At 44.9% G+C, this 20,059-nt stretch overlaps 1 protein-coding gene across 7 annotated transcripts in view; it reads right to left on the bottom strand.

The window, feature by feature from the left end:
• Positions 1-20,059, bottom strand: part of CHD9 (chromodomain helicase DNA binding protein 9) — a 1,905,864-nt gene that overhangs the window by 1,518,736 nt on the left and 367,069 nt on the right. For all 7 annotated transcript variants that reach the window (XM_085637757.1, XM_085637759.1, XM_085637761.1 and 4 more), the window contains one exon: positions 2,854-2,965. In XM_085637757.1, the coding sequence (XP_085493883.1) occupies positions 2,854-2,965 (112 nt within the window). The remainder of the gene's footprint in view (positions 1-2,853; positions 2,966-20,059) is intronic.

Here is a 20,059-nt window from a genome sequence, read left to right as displayed (position 1 = left end):
CGACGGCGCTGTGGAAAGGCTAGACGTCGTGGGATGACCCTCCGGGCTGTGTACTGACGTTGCAGCGACTCCGGAGTCAAAGTCAGGGCACACGGTCGGTGCAGAGGGTAGACCCGCAGGCGGAGTCCCGACCTGAGTCCCTACCCCCACTGTGGGGCCCGAAGGCGTGCCGGGGGGAGGGGGAGGGAGTTGACCGGTGTCGCGAGGGGTCCGTTTGGGACATCCGGGCAGTCAGCACCTTCATGCGGCGCTCCCGCAGGGATTTCGAACGCAGCTGGTGGTAGGCGTCGCACTCCACAGAGTCGTGGTGCTCGCCCAAGCACCACATACAGATTGCAGGAGGGTCCGCCGCTGACATCTGTCGAGAGCAGGACCGGCACGGCTTAATGCCCGCAGGCATCGAACACACTGATCATTGACGCAAAAAGGCGTCGAGAAGACCTGAAGATGAGAAAAACAGACCAGAGGTATCACTTTCCAGGATCCGCGTTAGGATGCAGAAAAGAAGAAAACTGACGTCCGCACGCCGGGAGGGGCATATATGGCTCCATTGATGTCACTTCTGTGGACGACGTCAGGACGGAGCTGGGCGACGCCGCCTCCCGGCGTGCAGAGGTATTGCTGGGGAAAAAGATTTTCCGGATCCAGTCTGACGCCTGGAGAGATATTCTAAGTTAAGGAATCTGCAGCTAGATGTCTATCGTATACCACGGCTCAGCCAGACTCTTACTTACACACATCCCCTCCCCATTAGCACTTGAATTCTGCAAGAAACTGAAGACCTCTCTATACCTAGCCCAGACCTAGGATTGGTCCATACAGCTCCTGCTTCAGCGCGAGGATACCCTCCTCGGTGAGTTGTGCGCTAGACAAATACAAAGAACAGAATGTGACATAAGTGTAATCTGTGTTAATGTAAAAAACATACATTAAAGCACAGGTAATTTGCACGAAGATATGGTATGGTGGGTGTTCCCGTATTAGTGGCAAATAACATTCAACACAAATTTGATGATTACTCACAATCCAGTTTTCACACCTATGTCTCTAACATACACTCAAATGTTTCAGGTTTTAACTGTATGGTGAGCATTAGAAAGCGCTGCAACCTGTACAGTTCTTAAGTGAGGTTTGTATGAAAGGGACCTTTTGTACAGTTGAAATACTTATACTTAAGAGAAGAAATAAACTTACAAATGATTATAGTATACCAAAATTCTCCCAGGCCTGTGGCATGGGTACTCAATGCAATACTATGTAGAGGTAGAGAAAAACAAGAGTAAGCCATCAAAGTACCTTAATACCATTCAAACAAGCACGCACAAGGCCAGATGTGTTTTCACACATGCAGAGTAGGGAAATGTATATAGAAATATCCAAAAATGATGCAAACTATGCACTTGCAAGATTTAGACCTCCAAGAAAACGTTTTACTAACAAGTGGTTTCAGAGTCAAAAGTGGTTCGGAACAAACTGATAAACGTGTGTCCCAGTCCAGAAAAATAAAACCAAAAGGAATTAAAAATTAAACAAATTCATGAAACGGGTGTATTGTCCAAAATACAAATCTGGCCAAACAAATACATCAATGGAAATCTAAAAAGAGCACACACTTTGCATGTATTTATATAGGTGCATCAATAAGATTTTGTTTTCCTTTTTTTTGTAATTGGATAAGAAAAGGTGTAAAGACACCAACATAGAAAAAAAAATAGCCATGACAAAAAAAAGAAAATCGGTTTTGTTTAATTTCTAAAATTGAAAGTACAAATTTCAAAAGATGCACATAGGTTTTTAAAGAGCATGTTATGTATGAATATGATAAATGTTTCAAACACCCAGTTCTTATGCCCCAGATGCCAATCGCAGGCGGCAGACTTCCAACACATATTTTGGAGCTGTCCCACATTGCAATCGTACTGGCAACACATTCATAAGACACTCGAGGACCTCACTGGACTTACATATCTGAGTACGTGGGAAGCCTGTGCGTTGGGTATCTATCAGAGGAGGAAACAACATAAAGTGCCCCTTAGATTTGTATCACTGGCTATCTTACTGGCAAAACGGAACATAGCCATGCACTGGCGGTCCCCTACAGGCCCTCCGCTTGCTGCATGGGTGGGGGCGGTACACAAATGGGCACTGGCGGAGGAAGAAACACTACGAGAAGAAGAGGCGAAAGGGACACGCAAACACCCTATATCACTGGACTGGGCTATGCTATTGAATCAATTCAAACAATCACTAACCCATGACGACCCGGAGGGAGTCCCTCACACACCAGAAGAGACACAGTCGCAGTTGCAGGCCGCGAACACAAATGCCAGACCCCCGCAGTGCACAGTTAATGTCACTAGGTATCAGTACCGGGCCTCACGCCTCAAGTGTAAGCCGGGCCCCCGGAAATAGACCGACCGCAGGTTCCCTCACTTCACCCGTGGTAACTTGTGGAACCACCATTCACCGAGACACATGCCGCCCTAAGTCCCCATCCGACACCTGTAAGCAGAACCCCATGAGCACCCCCCCCCTCCAGTTTTCTTCCCCCCAGTTATATTCAGCAATTCTCCGTAGAAGGATTTCAATAGTGACAAAAACTTAACTATTCACCGCCCGAATAACAAAACATTATGACAGCAATACCAGTAAATGCGTTCCGAAGAATTGTGATTCGATGCAAAATGTCACTTAAAATGTAAAATGTCAATAAAAATATGGTTGAAAAAAAAAAATGAATATGATAAATGTTTCAAAACATTTGCTTTAAAAATGCAACATTTTTGCAAACAAATATTTTCATCTTCATGTGGCAACACTCCCCGAACCGCACACAAAACATTTGATTCTCACCTGGGATTCCTCATCTTTCATAGCACGATGTAGAGCCTGCTCTGGATCGGACATTTCATCTGAAGACTCCTTTTTCCTTTTCTGCTTTTTACCCAATGTAATGATAAGTTTACTGTCAATTATAAAAACAATTAAAATAAATGAAGGACCATTTGTATTGAATTCATACAAGCAGACAAAGGCAACATTTTAGATTTTTGCACACTTAGATGAACCGGACAGAGAAAGTGCGCGAGAGAAAGTGTGTGTGTGTGGGGGTTGTTTTGAGGGGGGGGGAGGGGGGGGGCAGATCAACTAAAATCTACAAATGTACAATAGAACAGTGTAATTAATTTCACATTATCCAAGATGTCATTTAAAATATATGTTGATGACTTTTTGTAAGAGAACACTGAACTGAATGTAAACCAAGCACTTGCAAAGCACATGCCAGAAAATAAGACTAGTAAACATACTGAAGTATCCATGCAGCAACGTGCTACAAAATGTTACATTTTGAAATATATTTACCATTAAATACAGTTTAAGTAAACAGTATTGGTGCTTGCTAGCAGTCAGGTGGACGTAGAACAGGTATAGGAATCTATTTTTAATTTTAATGCACAGGACAGTATGATTCTTATTGGCTAACAAATATTATAAACTGAAGGCATAGTTTAAAAGCACACCACTGACTTAGATAGGGTAAACATTGGAAAGAAAACCCATTGATAGTGCACGTTATTAGCCCACTAGTCCTGGCACTGAACGGCACATGTGATATGGGAAACTCACAGTGCAAGAGAGCCAATGCCCCATGATGTATGCTTTGGAGGGCAAAAGAAAAATGTGAACGATAGATTAACAGATCAATGGATGAAGAGGGCCAAAACAAATCCTCTGATTTACTCATTTATTTTTTTTGCTATATTTTAGTTTTTTGCTTACATGGTACTGGCAATACTGCCAAAGCAATCTTTAGGCCAAACATAAAAACTAAAGAATCATTTGAACCATTATTTAAGAGCAGGCGATTATTTTTCAGACCAGAATACTGAAAGCACCACATAAGAAAACATTACAATCACACAAAAAGATGATGGACGGAATGCTGAACATTGTCAAACAGTCACCCACAGTCACAGATCTGGGTTTAATCAATCGTTTTTTGATAACCATGCTAACCCAGTTTGGACATAGCCATATGCAAATCAGGCTTAGCCCTGTTCCCCAGGGGAAACAGCCCAGCCCGAACTGCCAGGCCAGGTTCTCCCGGAACTGGAAAAAAGCATCCTGGGAACGGTTTCAGGGTATTACCCCTCATCAGACAGGCTAGCTTGAATCCAGTGGTACAGTTGACGGGTTTCAACACTCCGTCTATTTTATTTTCTGATGTCGCTATGTGCACCCTAAGTGGCTTAGGGTATGCCCAAACATGGGTCTCTTGCACCAGTCAATGGTGAAACCGGAAAGTTAATGGGCTTCCTTCTGGATAAGAAGCTGAATCTTAAGTCACACATAAATGCTTCAGCAAAGGGTGGTTATCACCAAATCGGGCTTCTCTTGAACATCAAGCCCACTTATTCCAACTGAAGAATTAAAAAGCACAGGACATCTCTAGTCCACTCAAGAATTGACTACAAAAACACCCTGCAGACCGTATGGCAGAATTTATTCACTATTGCAAACTCAGCGGGTATCCAAAAATTATGACCACATTACACCCACTCTCATCACTCTACATTGGCTGCCCATAGAGGATAGACGTCGACTCAAGTTGAACTGCATAACAAGGCGCTGCATGGTAGAAAAGCAAACTATTTTGTCACACACACTCGTCATTCTCAGGTAATTCCATGGTCTGCAAAGCAGACTGAAAACTAACCCCCCCCCCCCCCCCCCCCCAAAAAAAACAAAAAACACTGCACTGAAAGTCTGAAATGGCTTCTTGCCAGCTTTAAAAACCAACCCCTTATAGCAGGTTTTCAAAATGGACTCACGAACTTCCAGATTTGATCCGATGCTAATCAGCCACTAACGAGAAGGATTACTATCTGCGGTTAATTAATTTTGGTGGTATTTCTTAAGTTATTATTTAAGGCTATGCAGCTGCTAATTTATTTGTGAGGGGGCTTCAATACTTTTACTTTTTTAAATACTTTTAGTTATGCCCGTTTGAGCCTCCCCTAACACAACAGACCCTTAGGCAGCTGAAGGTTAATCCCACCCTCTCTTTTTTAATCTACAATACGTTGCACTATATATTTTTATCCATACTTTAAGTTTAAATACACACACAAACAACCATCGTAAAACAAGGCACACAGATATTCAAACATACAACATAAAAAAACATAACACGTGAACTTTATTAGAACAGCAAAATAAAAATTCATGACCTAGAAGAACACAATGCTGTCTTGCCCACCACCAACCCCAGCAGATTCTGCCCAGTGAGAGAACACTGCCAGAATGAGTAAGGTCTCTTCATGCTTTGTGGTTAAAAGAGCATAACGCATTACTTTAAAAATAGAGAGGCCCTGCTGAAAGTGATCACTTAACTAAGGACAAATGTGAAATCCTGAAGGCGGCAAGAGAAATGGAAGTGGTCCTTTTAGACTTAAAATGTGGGGTGGGGTCCTGGACCCTATGTCAGGAGGCTCTGCGCCTATGGACATGGCCGGAACATCAAAGCATTACCTTGGTAGTTCAACACCTGGCAGGTTCTCTGAACGCCAGAGCGGACGAACTCCGCCGCCGGTGCTTGATGGATCACGAATGGTGTCTGAGCTCGGACGTGGCGCAAGGTCTCTTTCAGCAGTGGGGAGACCCTTGGTTAGATCTATTCGTCACCGAAGAGAACGCGCAATGTCATCAGTTCTGTGCGTTGTAATTTCCAAGGCGACACTTTGTCGCGAGTGGCGTTGCGGTCTGTTGGACGCCTTTCCGCCTATACCGCTTCTGCCCAGAGTGCTGAAGAAGATCAGGCGCGACCGGGCACAAGTCATCCCTGTGGCTTCGGATTGGGCACGAAGATACTGGTATCCCGAGCTACTCAGCATGGCGATCGATCCCCCGATCCAGCTGCCTCTTCGGGAGGATCTTCTGTCGCAGCAGCAGGGGACGGTCCTCCACCCGAACCTGTCCAGCCTCCACCTCCATGCGTGGAGATTGAGCGGCGACAGTTGACAGCTTTTGATCTTCCTCCCGGAGTCTGTGATGTTATTCTGGCAGCCAGAAGTCCCTCCAATAAAACTGTATACACCTGCAGGTGGAACAAGTTTGTGGTATGGTGCACAGCCAAGACTGTGGATCCCCTTTCTGCCCCTCTTTCCGAAGTCCTTCTGTTCCTTCTTTCTTTGGCCCAGCAGGGCTCTGGTCTGGGCACTATCAAAGGTTATCTTTCGGCCATCTCCGCCTTTTTACGGCTTCCAGATCAGCCTTCTCTCTTTAAGTCCTCGGTTGTTAACCATTTCCTGCAGGGCATTACGCACACGTTTCCTCCGGTGCCGTTCATAATGCCTCAGTGGGACTTAAACATTGTCTTGACAGATCTGATGTGCTCTCCCTTCGAGCTCCTTCATACCTGTCCTTTGCGTCTTCTTCCTCTCAAGACTGCTTTCCTGGTAGCTATCACCTCTGCCTGAAGAGTGAGTGAGCTCCAGGCTCTTTCTTCTAAACCACCTTTCCTTTCTGTTCATCCGGACAAGGTGGTTTTATGGACCCATCCTTTTTTTCCGAAGGTTGTCACGCCCTTCCACATCGGGCAGAACATCACTTTGCCCAACTTCTTTCCGCCTCTGCATCTTTCAAGGGAGGAGGAGAGGCTCCACCGCCTGGACCCAAAACGTGCGCTTGCGTTCTATCTGAAGCATACACAGCAGTTCCGGGTGGATGACCAGCTCTTTGTTGGCTACGTGGGAGCCAAAAAAGGTCGGGCTGTGCACAAACGGACCATCTCGCGGTGGGTCGTTCTGTGTATCAAAGCAGGTTACTCCTTGGCTAAGAAGGAGCCTCCTGTGGGGCTGCGTGCCCATTTGACCATCGCAACTGCAGCCACTACTGCCCTGGGATGTGGCGTTCCCTTGGAGGACATTAGTCAGGTAGCTACGTGGGCCTCGTTGCACACGTTTACCAAGCATTACTGCCTTGACAGTCAGGTCCGGAGAGACGGCTTCTTTGGCCGTTCTGTTCTCTGTGACTTTTTGGTGTAATCTTGTCAGCAAACCCTCCACCGGGGTTGGTATCGCATGGGTATCTATTCTAAGGTAAGGAATCTATCACGAACGTGTCTCTTTCAGATGCACAAGTTACTACTTGTGTAACAATATATCTGTAAGAGACATTAGTTAGTGATAAATTCCTTACTGCCCCACTCATCCTCCCCGTTCTGCGAACTGATTCTAGGGTTAAGGTCACCCCCCTTTCAGGGCCCTAGTTTCATGGCACCAGTTAGTTTCTTGCACGGCTCTGCGTTCCTGGTGCAGAAAGTCGTGTACAGAACTGACGTCAGCGCGCATGGGGGGCGCCTAAGTAGTCTCCGTGACGTCATCTCGGCGCTTACGACGCCAGCGACGGACGCGGAGCCACATGACACCACCTACTGACGCGCAGGGGTACTGCTAGCAAAACTTTCCGGAACCAGTCTGACGCCTGGGGATATTCTAAGGTAAGGAATCTATCACTAACGTGTCTCTTTCAGATATCTTGGATTATAAGGGGGTGGGGAGGTAGTGGCTGTGGAAAGTGACTTGTGAGGACTTGCTTAGCTCCTGTGCACAGATTATGGAAAGGAATGGAGGACATACTGAAGATGTTTTAAAGCATTCAATTCCATTGGGACCTACACACAATCCCCACAGACATTAGTCACCTATGTTATGTTTTATGGGTGCTTTGAGATATTCCTGGTGGATATGTGTCTGTTTGCTAGTCTCCATTGTAGTACTTCATTTTGGAAGGGGGTGGGAAGTAGGTTTGGGTTACATTGATGGCACAAATGTTTCTATATCTTTTTGGCATGCTGTGGTAGATATCGTTAGGTGACCAACTCACTCCTACAAGGGTGGGATTATGGTTTAGGCAGTTCTTGGAGGTTGCTGGCCAAGGGTCATGCTCATTGCCTGGAATATTAATGATCTTCTGCAAGTGACGAGAAGGGCTGTGCTAAAAGCGGTTAAGCAATATGACCAGGATGTTCTGATACTGCAAGAAAAAGCCTCAATGGCAGCAGCAATGTGTTTTTGGGCAGATATGGGTTTGGGTGATTTAAATGCAGGATTCTGAGGGAAGAAATTGAACAGTATTTCTTGCCTAGCCAGGGGTCAGTGGAGTCACAAATAATGTTGAGGGAGACCTTCAAGGCAATGGTGAAGTGTAGAGCTTTAGGTTTAATCTCAAATAGTAAATGCCACAAGCAGGCTAAGACACACCAATTAAAATCTGTACTCTTAAACTTGCGATACCGCAGTTGAGCGTTTTTGCTTAAACTTAAGCAATTCAAATTGCAGTAATGACAAAAAATATTAGACAAAGCTGAGAAGATTTGAATGGCCTGTCAGAGACAGGTCTACAAACGACCTGCTAAAGAACTAAGAAAAATGCCCTCTGGGCTTTCAAAATGTATTTATAAACATATATGCATTACAAATTAATAATTAAATCATGGATCACGCGAACTCCCAAATAGCAAATTAAACCTCAAGAGCAATTAAAAATTCTCCATTCAATCTGAATCTTAATTGTAACCCTCAATCAAACCTCACTCAAAGTGTTTAATTTACATGAATATATTTTTGATTTAGTAGTTGTTCTTGAGGTTTCATTTGCTATATGGAGTTAGTGTGAAATCAGCTGACCCATGAATTAATCATTTATTTCTAATGCATACATGTTTATAATTACATTTAGAAAAATCAAAGGGCATTTTTCTTAGTGTGTTGATATAAGGGTTAGCCCCAGCACCTTGTTGCTAAATTTAACAAGATAACCCAATTCTTGGTGATCACAAAAGAAATACAGCAGGTAAATGCCTGGACTGGCATAGAAGGTGAATGTACTAGGGGTTGGATTATTATTAGTCTATTAACCTGAAATACTGATTTATTAGTGATAATATTCATTTATCTGGATGAAATATAACATACTGTTTCTGAATTATTAATTGAATATAAATAAAAGTATGTTCATTTTTAATGTAAAATTAATTGTTTAAAGCATGCGGGCTATTTATCAACAAATAACAGGTTTTCTTCCTTTAGGTTGTTTTGATAGGGGTTGGTCTAAGATAATCTAGAATTAAGTTCACTCTAATATCGAAACTCAGTGGAGAATTTTCTAATTTTTGTATATGGAATGCCAGCGGGGTCTTTTCATATTTATACTCAGAGTGAGGAAAAATCCGTCACTATAAGAGTGTGTGGTACCCTGCGGGGATGTGGTCACAGAGTACTCCGCCATCCCCAAAAAGCTTGCTGATTTTTACCATGACCTATATGGCACTTCGGAAGCATTATATGAATTTGCCTCTGATCATTCTGTGGCTGTGCGTCCAGTTAAAGACCAGTTGGACAGGGTCCTTACTGCAAGGTCTGTGCTGGGGCAATTTGATGCAATCAGGGAAGCTCCCAGCACTTAAAGTCTTCCTATTGCATTTCCTTTTTAGCACTACTCTGGTTTCCTTGCCCCTCACCTATCAGTGATGTATGCAGCCTCAAATGAGGCCGATACATTACAAATGGAACTGTATAATGACTTTCTAAGCACTTTCCCCAAGTTTAGAAATCCAGCAGATAGATGTGAAGCCTACAGGCCAATATCCCTTACCATTGTTTGTTTATTTGCAAAGTTTTATATAGCGCTGGCTAATCCCGGAGGTATCAGAGCACTTTACAGGAGGTTCAGCAATTTACATGTTAAATAATTACATCAATTACAGGAGCAAAGTATACACATAGGAGAAAAACATGAGATTACACAATAATATGAATCATGGAGGGAGGAGGCAGGGGAGGTAGGGAGGAGGCAGGGGAAGTAAGGAAGAGGCTAAGCAGTCCAGAGTGACCCCCCAAAACTTTCAACACCTGTTCCTCTTGTGGGTGGGACTGATCAGGTTGGCTTACTATAGTAGAAGTTTGCCAGTATACATGGCACCCAAACTCAAATAAGGCCTGTAATAACATCTACTCACGGGAAAAGGAGGTTCCACTGCACAGCCCTCATATGCCATCTAATGCAAGGAGCAAAAAAAATGCACATGGCTAGGAGCCCAAGACACCTCAGAGCCATCCTTTACGAGATTCAGGCTTTATCTCTAAACATCAGGTTCATATCCTGATTGTCTTGCTCACTGCAGAGGTGATATGGCCCTGAGAGCCAAAAGTTACTGTGCCCAGGATAGCCCCAATAAATTGAATCCTCTGCAAACAAGTAAGGCTGGATGGACTGCTGTAAACTCACCTTGAGCAGCCAGTCATTGCGGTATGGGAACCTTTTTTCCTCCTCTAGCCTTCTGCTATCCTTCCGAATCCAAATAACTGACTAACCTATCCACCACTTAAAATTACTTTCATATTTCACTATACTAATTCAACACTAATCCTCTATGGGTCCCAGAGTAGCGTGCTACTCGCCGAAAAAGCGCTTCGCCGCTTCGTATGGGGTAGTAAGCACTGTATAAATGCAATTACAATACAATACATGCATCTACGACCCATGAAGAGTTGCGACATTACCTCCATAAACACATAGGGCGCCAAGGTGAGGTCAAATGGCAAATCGCAAGTTTTCCAATCCACCATGAACCATAGGTAGTGTCTGTGGGACTGCAGGAAAGTGTACATGTAAATATGCATCATGCTAGTCCAAGGACACCATGTAGTTGTCTGGGTCCAGAGTAAAAACAGCATGGGCCAGAGTGATCATATTGTATCTGTCCTTCCATAAGAAGGCATTTAAATGGCAGAGGTGCAGAATAGGTTTGAGTTCTACATCTTACTTTGACACTAGAAGTAGCGGGAGAAGCAGCCCTATCATTCCTCAAACTGTAGTACCCTCTCAATGGCTCCTTTGGCTAGGAGCAATTTTCCCTCCTTCATAAGGTTGGTTGCCTGGTCCAGCAAGGTGTGTGTATAAACAGTGTGCATGTAGGGAGAGGATGAAATGAATGGTATTGGCAGAGCCCCTTCGAGCAATCTGTACCAACCACTGACCTAAGTGGTGGATTTTCACCTCCCAAGATTAAAAAGTTGATGTTGTCCCCTACTAGTTAAAAATGTTACACCAAAGGGAAATCAGAGCGACTGGGGAGCAGGTAGTGGAGTGGTGTAGTCTTTGGTGATGTGCAAGGCCTCAGACAACACCATGTCTGCTGGAGCCACAAAAACTCTACCGCGTTTGCTGATCTAGTTACAAGGGATTTCTCTTTCTATTTGCCACGCCACACAAATAGCCCCTGAACTTATTATATTGCTGAGGGAAGTTGCACCAAGTTACCTAGAGGGCAGCTGGCAAACTCTTACTGTCCACATCCCACAGTGCAAGTGTGTTGTGACCAAAGAGGCAGACCATAGTCAAAGACTGTATAGCCAGACCAGCCAATGAAAATAACGTTTGCCAAAAGCATCACTACTTTCAGATTCCCTATCTGGTGGCACAGAAGGGAAAGCATTTGGGCTCACTTGCTTGCTGATGGTTGTACCACATGACTTTCCAGAGGTGTGTGTTGTATTAAGAAAACCAAATCACCAGGAGCTGACCTATATATCGCACCACTGGTTAAATGATGGGAAGCTGAACATGGCTTTGCCCATCTCGCTGCTCAAGTGTAAGAGCCTCACTGAAAAGCAATTAGGGTTCAGAAGAGGAAAAGCTTAACTGCAGAATTTATTTTGGGCAGCAGGTGTGATTTAATCTCTACAGTGGGTAGTTTAAAGTCAAGAACTTCTGCTGCCCTGCAGACCACCACCACGAAGAAGCACTCTCCTCAGTTCTCATAAGTGGTTGAGCCTTGTGGGGACTCCAGCTCTTTCTAGATAGGTATATATCCCACTTGCGTTTGGTAGTTTAGGTGTAGACCAGTATAAGTGTAATGCGGTGGGAGTAAGTAGTCTGCCTACTCATCTTCATGTTGGCGATTCTGAACTGCACACAAATCCGAGCAAAATAGTTCCTCCAACCTCCTCTAGTACTGGGGTTAGCGGAAGGGGGAAGGGAGGGATCCCTAAAAGTTTTGGTATTAACTTTTTGATTTCAAAGCATGACTGGGTCAGGCACGGCCGGTGCTGGCTGTGGGTCGGAGATCAGCATCACTACCAGATTTGCCACAAGCATTGCTGGAGTATGGATCGGTGTCTGCACTGTCAGTACCAGGGGGACCCAAGAGCATGAGTGGCGCTATTACAAAGCACAAACATGGAGCTGGATTCAGGCTAGTTAAGGTCTGCAGGCAAGAACAAAATTGGTGGTCCCTGCCGCTCGATGGGGCCTCAAGGTGCTCCAGAAGGAGCAGAATCGCCTTAAGATATGTAGCACAACCCCCTTAATGGCCTCCATTTTTTGTGAGGTCGACAGAAGCCCAGGAAATACGGGCACGCCGGGACTTGCCTTGGGATAGATTCATACTAAGAGGATGCTAGAATTGAAAGACATTTAAGAGTGCAAACTATGCAGCCCTCGAATGATGGAGCAGCAGGAGTAGGAGGAATCCCATTTGGCCTACTTGTTCTTATGGTTTTGGACTTAAACTTACCCAGGAACTTCCATCAGGACCAAAATCTGACAAAAGCTGCCCCACGATCTTACAGGGAATGGTCCACTGATTTTGCGCAGAACCACTGCTTCGAGCACACTCGTGTCTTCACAAAATTTAACTTGGCTTCCCGCATTTTGATCACCTTTGGATGCATCACAGCACACTTGCTGCATAACCTCGAGTCATGTTGATCACAGAAAGAAAGGAACAAATGTCAGCGCAAGAATGGTGCGATATGCAGTACAAACTCTGTCACATGGGTAAGCACCAGGTTGTCATGGAGTTAGACTTAAAGGTTATCACAACTACTCCCAAATAGAAGCATCAAAAACACCTTTGTTCTAGCTGAAGCTTTCGAGGAAGTGATGGCTGTCGTGTTACTAGATTCATACAATAAAAGCCCAGGATTATATTAAGTGGAACTTTTAAAAGAAATATCTTTCTATGCATGCTAAGGTGGATTCATCTATTGTACAAAAACCCTAGGGCACTAGTTGGGATAGGCTAAGTGGTGACAGCTGAAGCATGACAAGGGACGTCCTTCATCCTCAATGCTGCTTATTCTGGCTATGGAGCTGCAAGCTTGAAACCTGCCAAAGGTTTGCAGGACAAAACTTTGAAAGAGCCAGAAGGCACATATGATATCACTGTATGAAGACCAGATTTTATTTTTATTTTTTTACTTCATAGGATCAGCAACTGATTTTCTACAGACAAATGTCACAATGGGCTAGGGACTGATTTCAGGGCTGTGCAGTTATTTCCCCAGGTGACCTGAGAAACAGGCTGATACACCCTAAGCATTACCTTGAATGGAAAATCAGGGTCAATCACTCATTGAAAAAAACCATGAAAAACATGCACACAGAAAAGTTAGGAATTCTGGAAAACTGTGCTTGAAACGAACACTCATGGTAATAGGTCGAATAACAATATATAAAATCACAGGGTTCCTGAGATTGTCATACATTTTCAAATTCATCCCTGTCCTACCACGTGCTAACTAGTTTAAGAATCCGGACAGTTGTAGGATTCTAGATACATTTAAGCTGTAAATGCCTTGAAAATTCTTGGCTAACCCTATGAGAACAGAGAGCTAAGGGACTCCCAGACACTGAACTCTACTTGACTCCAGAATTAAAGTATGGCGTACCATGGCTTTGCCACAGAGCGGAATTCTTAAGAATTGCACACACTCAAAAACCATGGAAAAATACGTCTTGGAGAGATAGCACCAAAATGTTAAAGTGCCCAAAAACAAATCACATTTTGCTCATGGTGTGGTCCTCAATGCAATGAAAAGCATTTGCAATGCAATAGGTCTCGCAATCACGCAAGTTTGAGCTATTGGCATTGTAAATGTCAATGCCTTTTATTTATGTTTTGGGTTTTAAAACAAATAAAAGGCATCGTCATTTACAATAGTAATAGCTTAAACTCTTGCAAATGCGAGACCTATTGCATTGCAATAAAGCGCCTTCTCTACCGCTTGTTAGATTGTAAATATCAGAGGACGAGACCGTCCTGCGACCTCTTCAAAGTAGTGATAAATAGTGCAGTGAAGATGTCTAAGTGTTGTAAATTACCCAGACACAAAGTGTGAAGTGAGAGTTACATATGATCTGAGCTATAGACACTAACAAAGCGCTCCAACACCTTTCGCTCTGTGATTACACTGTTGCAGCTCAGGAGGAAGAGCGGGGTGGGTTATTTCCTGACCTCTCCGTGATTTGAATGTGCAGTGTGGCATTGCTTAACGTAATTGCTATCTTTGGCCTAATAAAAAACACTCCAGCTGTAGTAGGGCCCTGGCTTCACCTCCTGGTGCAGGGCGGGCTGTGCTTTAGGGCAGGAAGGGGAGGGGGGGGTATGGTCTCAGCTGCAGCTCTGGCCTCGTAGAGTGCCACTGCTATTACTAGTGAGCGAGAGGTGCTAGTAGTAGTAGTAGTAGTAGTAGTAGTAGTAGTAGTAGTAGTAGTAGTAGTAGTAGTAGTAGTAGTAGTAGTAGTAGTAGTAGTAGTAGTAGTAGTGGTGGTGGTACTGGCAGTGGTGGTCTTGGCAGTGGTGGTCTTGGTGGCGGTGGTCTCGGTATTGGTGGTGGTGGTGTCATTGGTGGTTGTATTGGTGGTGGTATTGGCAATGCTTAATTTGAGCTGGTGCTTTCTGGTGCTGAGCACCCGCTCTCAATTGGTTTCCGGTGCCTGGCACTGGTACCTAATGGTCAACACCATATTTAAAACAGTCTACCACATGGTGGAGCTGCTCATCTAATTTAGAGCTGAGCAGAACAACGATTGTTTAAGAATACAATATGCATTTAAATTGCCAATACCCGAGTCTCCAGCCATTTCTTGGGGACCCGGAATTATCTGAACTGTAGAATTTACATGCGAGATAGATGGTTAGTAGCTGTTTTGGCAGCTATGACAATGGGTGTTGCAAGCTGCAGTGGCCTCCTGGTCAGAGCCCTGGCACTTAATATTTTACAAATTAAGCACTGGGTATTGATGGTGGTATTGGTGATCTTGGAATTGGTGGTGGTATTGGTAGTGGTATTGGTAGTGGCATTGATGGTGGTGGTGGTATTGATGGTGGAGGTATTGATGGTGGTGCTGGTGGCACTGGTGGCTGTGCTATTGGTGTTGGTATTGGTGGTGGTATTGGAGGTAGTGGTGGTAGTGGTGGCAATGGTGCTGGTGGTGGCATTGTTGGTAGTGGTATTGGTATTGGTGGTGGTGGCATTGGTGGTGGTGGTATTAGTTGTGGTATTGGTGGTGGTCATGGTGTTAATAAAACAGGCTTTTGAAACAAACCAGTCAGGTGGCTTTAGTACAGATGACATGTAACACAGATGTGCAGCATTATGTGCTACCTGGAATTCACAAGAATTCATTTGCTAATCATTTCTAAATCAGGCGACTGTTATTGGAGCAGCTGTGCTGCTTAAAAAAAACAAGCGGTTTCAGCTGAAGCACCGCCTGTCTGGCCTGCAGTAAGAGAACCTCAAAGTAAATAGTGCTTCCAGACGAAATAACAGGTCCCATGTAACAACTGAAATAAAAGGGCAAGTTGCCATGGGAGGGTACAAATGAAGACAAGGCCGTACTAAGGAGGAAACAACAAGGCTATTAACGAATCCGAAGGCAGCATTTACAAAAGACAATGACACAAGCCCATGAAAAATATGGGAGGAGGAGAGCAGCTTCTCTCCCATACTCTACTACAGCAGTCTCGCAGAGCGAGCAGCACATGCGCGCTGCCGCTAGGCTCGACCTAAAAACTTTGAATCATATGATGAAACCAGGACCGCAGAAACCACATTGCTTTTTGCAATCGATCGCTTTCATGAACACTCCAAGAATATTGTGTTCACGAATATTCCTAAAGAATCTTTCTTGCCTTGAAAAAGCCCTCAGCCAACCAGCCATTGGGCGAAACATGCGTCAGCTGTTTTTTCTGTTCCTTTTTTCAAGGCGTAACAAAGAAAAATAAATAAACTTGACAATAAGCATTTTTCCTCTCTCAATCATTTCTGGATTAAGGGGTACAAACCTGCAACCTCTATCTATAATACTACTGTCAATCAATGCCGAAAGGAAACTGACTTTTTCTCGGCCTGATACTGGTGGGGGTGAAACTATGCACCCAATCCCAGGGGTGAGGCTGGTGCAATTACACTGTGCCCATAGCAGGTTTACCAACTAATGGTCTGGCCTCCCTGAGCTTTACTATTTATAGCACGAGGCATACAACAGGGCTGCGTCTTGTCTCCTCTCCTATTTGCCCTGTACATGGAGCCTATGGCAGAGAAACTAAGTACGAATGAGCAAATCATGGGCTTCTCCTTTGGCTGCAAAGAGCATAAAATAACGCCCTATGCGGATTACATTATAACAGCCCTGACCCGACCACACACCACCCTCCCGGCCCTTATACAAGAGTTGGAGGCCTTTTGGCAAGGTATCTGGCTTTAAAGTCAAATTATAAAAGTCACAAATCCGGAATCCCACTGTCTCCCAGAACGACAATCTATTTTGAACGCCTCTTCCCCTTCCCATGGGTGACACAATGGGTGCCAGGTCTCGGGTAAAAAATCCGCCACAATACAGGTAACACGGCTGAGCACAACTACAACCCAACAGACTTGCAGGTGCGGGGTGGGGTTGGGGGGGGGGGGGGGGGGGGGGCGGTAGGATAGCTATTAAAATGACCCTCCTTCCCAAGATCCTATACATAATGCAGACCATTCCTCTCCAGCCAGCCCCGTGGGTCCTAGTGAAGCTACAGAACCCGTTAGAAAAGTACGTATGAGACGCGAGAATCAGTGTATGGCCAGGGAAAGGGCCCATCTGTTAGTATACGGAAGGCTGGGCTTCCCCCACCTACGTCACTATTACAAGGCAGCCCAACTACATTACATGGTGAAATGGAACAGACCTTTTGCCGGAAAACACTGGTGCTTCATTGATCACACAATAGCAGGGATCCACATCTGAAAAATCCCCCGACTGCAAAAATAACATCGCCCTTCAGGGGTCCACATTTCATCAATCCCCCCAGCCACACTGGGCACGCGGGACAGGGGTCAAACCCCCTGTGCAGCACTCCACACACACTTCTACATACACAACTCTCATAGGCAACCCATCTCTCCCCCCGCCCCCCCCGCCATGCACGTTACAGAAATACTTCTAATTGCAAACGAGTTGGCAACCTCTTCGACCATTCAGGCCTGGTGAACATTCCCCAAATTCGGGCCAGTTATAATATCCGGTATTATACCTCTTGCAAGCACTGGGTCAATCCTCTCCAGATTTGCCCTCACGCGTCACGGCCCCTTACCCCATTTGAGCAGTGTTTCACTACTTGTCATACCGATAAGACTATACTTTTGGACATATATGCCTTTTTGAATACTCACCTAGAGCCTGCCAAGTCTCCTCCATAGGAGAGATGGGAATCTCAACTAGAATGCTCCTTTAACACCAGGGAATGGACCAAAATCATGCGCAAGGCCCGCTCTTCGTCCCACAAGGCTACCGACAAAGTCTATGCTCAAAATTCTGCATCATTGGTACTACACCCCCAGCTGGATTGGCATGATGACGACCGCAGGGGGATGAAGCTTGCTGCCACAGTTGTGGCCATACAGGAATGCTGACCCATCTACTTTAGCACTGCGCTTAGCTCAAAAGATACTGGGAAGAAGTGTCAACGGCCATTATATATATCAAGCCACTGTCCCCAACCTCCCCAGGTAGGTCTTGCGAGGGCTTGCTGAAGTCCCAACCCACCCCCGGAGCTCCAACAAAGATAGGGGCATTACCGTGGCAGTCTGTGCAGCCAAACAAGTTATCCTTGCCAAGTGGGGCAGAGAAACCTCCCACCCACAGAGACCGGCTACATAAACTCTGGGACCTATTGGGCATGGAGAAATCGACTACCGTCATTGATGACAAACTCCCTTTCTTTGACAAAACCTGGGGCCCACTTGTCCAGTTCTTGGCGCTTGAGGTCCGTGAACCCACCTGTCCGGCATCTCTACGTGTGCTCCACTTAAGTGTTGACGACCCCACTGGACTGACCACCACTTGCTGAGCCCTAGATCTGCCCGCATGTAACACCCCATAGCTGGATCCATCAACTGTCTGTGATAAGCAGCAGCCTGAAAACAGAACCCTTCCCTGTTACCCGAATTCGAACCTACCCTCTTCCCCCTTATCTTCTCTCTTGTTCTCATGGACAAACTGTCCCCTGTTAATCTCTTATTTCCCTCCCTTTTCTCTATTTTCTACCTCACCGGCCATCGGATGTAGGTGAGAGTTTATGTATATATTCTAAAATCAATAAACTAGATTTGAACCACAATAACTAATCCAAGTGATAGAGCAAACCAAGATTATGGACTTCTTTTAACATACCAGGTCAACATGGAGGCAGCAGAAATTAAGAAAAATATCACACCGGCAGGATAATAAACATTTCTCTTGACACAGTGAAGGAAGTAGTCGTTGGCAAAAATTAGTTCTTGGATATGAGGCCACATATTACATAAATAACAGAACTGGAGACTAACCAGCCTAATCAAGGATAAATCTAGAAACACCTTTATCACAGTAAAATAGCTAAATTTGGAAAAGGTCTCAAGGATATATACTCAATGATGTCCAAATTGAACAACATGCCTAATCAAGTAACTTGCTCACACTTGGACATGACCTCAGGATTTAGAGTGGGATGAGTACCTCTCTCACAAACAGCCTCAGCATTGAAAACCCATCCTCCACCAGGACTGCACCTCCTAGCCCTCCTGCAGTGCTCAGCAACAGTTTGGCCTCACGGACCCAGATAACCCTGACATTCGTCCAAGTGCATTCAACGCACTACGCACTACATGCAACCACCCCAGAGAAGAACCTTGTAAGGGTCCATCAGTGACATCGATTTATGGAAATCCTTGCAGGGGTTGAAGAGGAGACATGTCCCTTGCAAACTGGAAAAACAAAATTGAAAACTTTTTCTGCCAGGTGACAGAAATTGAGGGAGTGACCTCAAGATCCGTGTCAGAAGGCACAAGTTGAAAGTCATTTCCAGAGAGCCGAACCAGACGCAGAACCGCACAACGCCAACTATAGGCGCATGAGGGGATTGCGAAGATACAAAACTCTGAATCAAGTCTGGCGACTGTGGGCACTCAAGGTTACGAATCTGTAGCTTGAAGTTTTTCAGAAACCTGAAGTTTTAGGAGAATGCGCCTGCCTTCATGAAATGGAGGTCTGGTGAACCCATCCCCCACTATACATATAGCCTTATTTAATAATTTCAAAAATGCTAAACCACCTCACGAATCCTTCAGCAAAGCTACAATAATACTCATACCAAAAGAACAGAAGAATCTACTACAAGCTACAAAATGCATCCCGATGTCCTTACTAAACATGCTAAGTCCCAAGCACCCTGTTTAGCAGCCATAATCTACCAATTAAAAAAAACACACACAGATGAAACCGAATGTGCGAAGGGATGAACATTGGCTTCAAACACCAGACCTTCACTAATGTCATCATAGCCACAAAATACAAAGAATAATATGCTGTGGAATTGTAATAAACAACCAGACAAGGCATTTGACTGAGTAGAGTGGAAGTACCTCTTTGAACCTTTAGTGTGGCACGGCCATCCTAAGGAATTCATTGTGACATTTTCTCAGTCATGCAACAAAGTGGGGCAAAGGGGGGGCGGTACGGGCAAGCAAGTGTGCAGGGGAAAAAGGACAAACAGGGAGGGATGTGGTGGGACAGGGAAGCAGAGAGAGGAGAGTGGGGGAGTAATGGCTCAAGTAACATGGGGAGAGGAAGGGAGATGGGGCAAGCAACGTTAAAACATGGGAGCGGTACAGGCAAGCAACAAGGCACGGTTGGATGAGAGAGAAGAGGTGAAACTGCCTGCACATGAACTCTTATGGCGTGCTACACC

The sequence above is a fragment of the Triturus cristatus genome, chromosome 12 (genome assembly GCF_964204655.1).
Source record: "Triturus cristatus chromosome 12, aTriCri1.1, whole genome shotgun sequence".
Lineage (NCBI taxonomy): Eukaryota > Metazoa > Chordata > Amphibia > Caudata > Salamandridae > Triturus > Triturus cristatus.
This window is presented reverse-complemented; position numbering and strand designations above follow the sequence as displayed.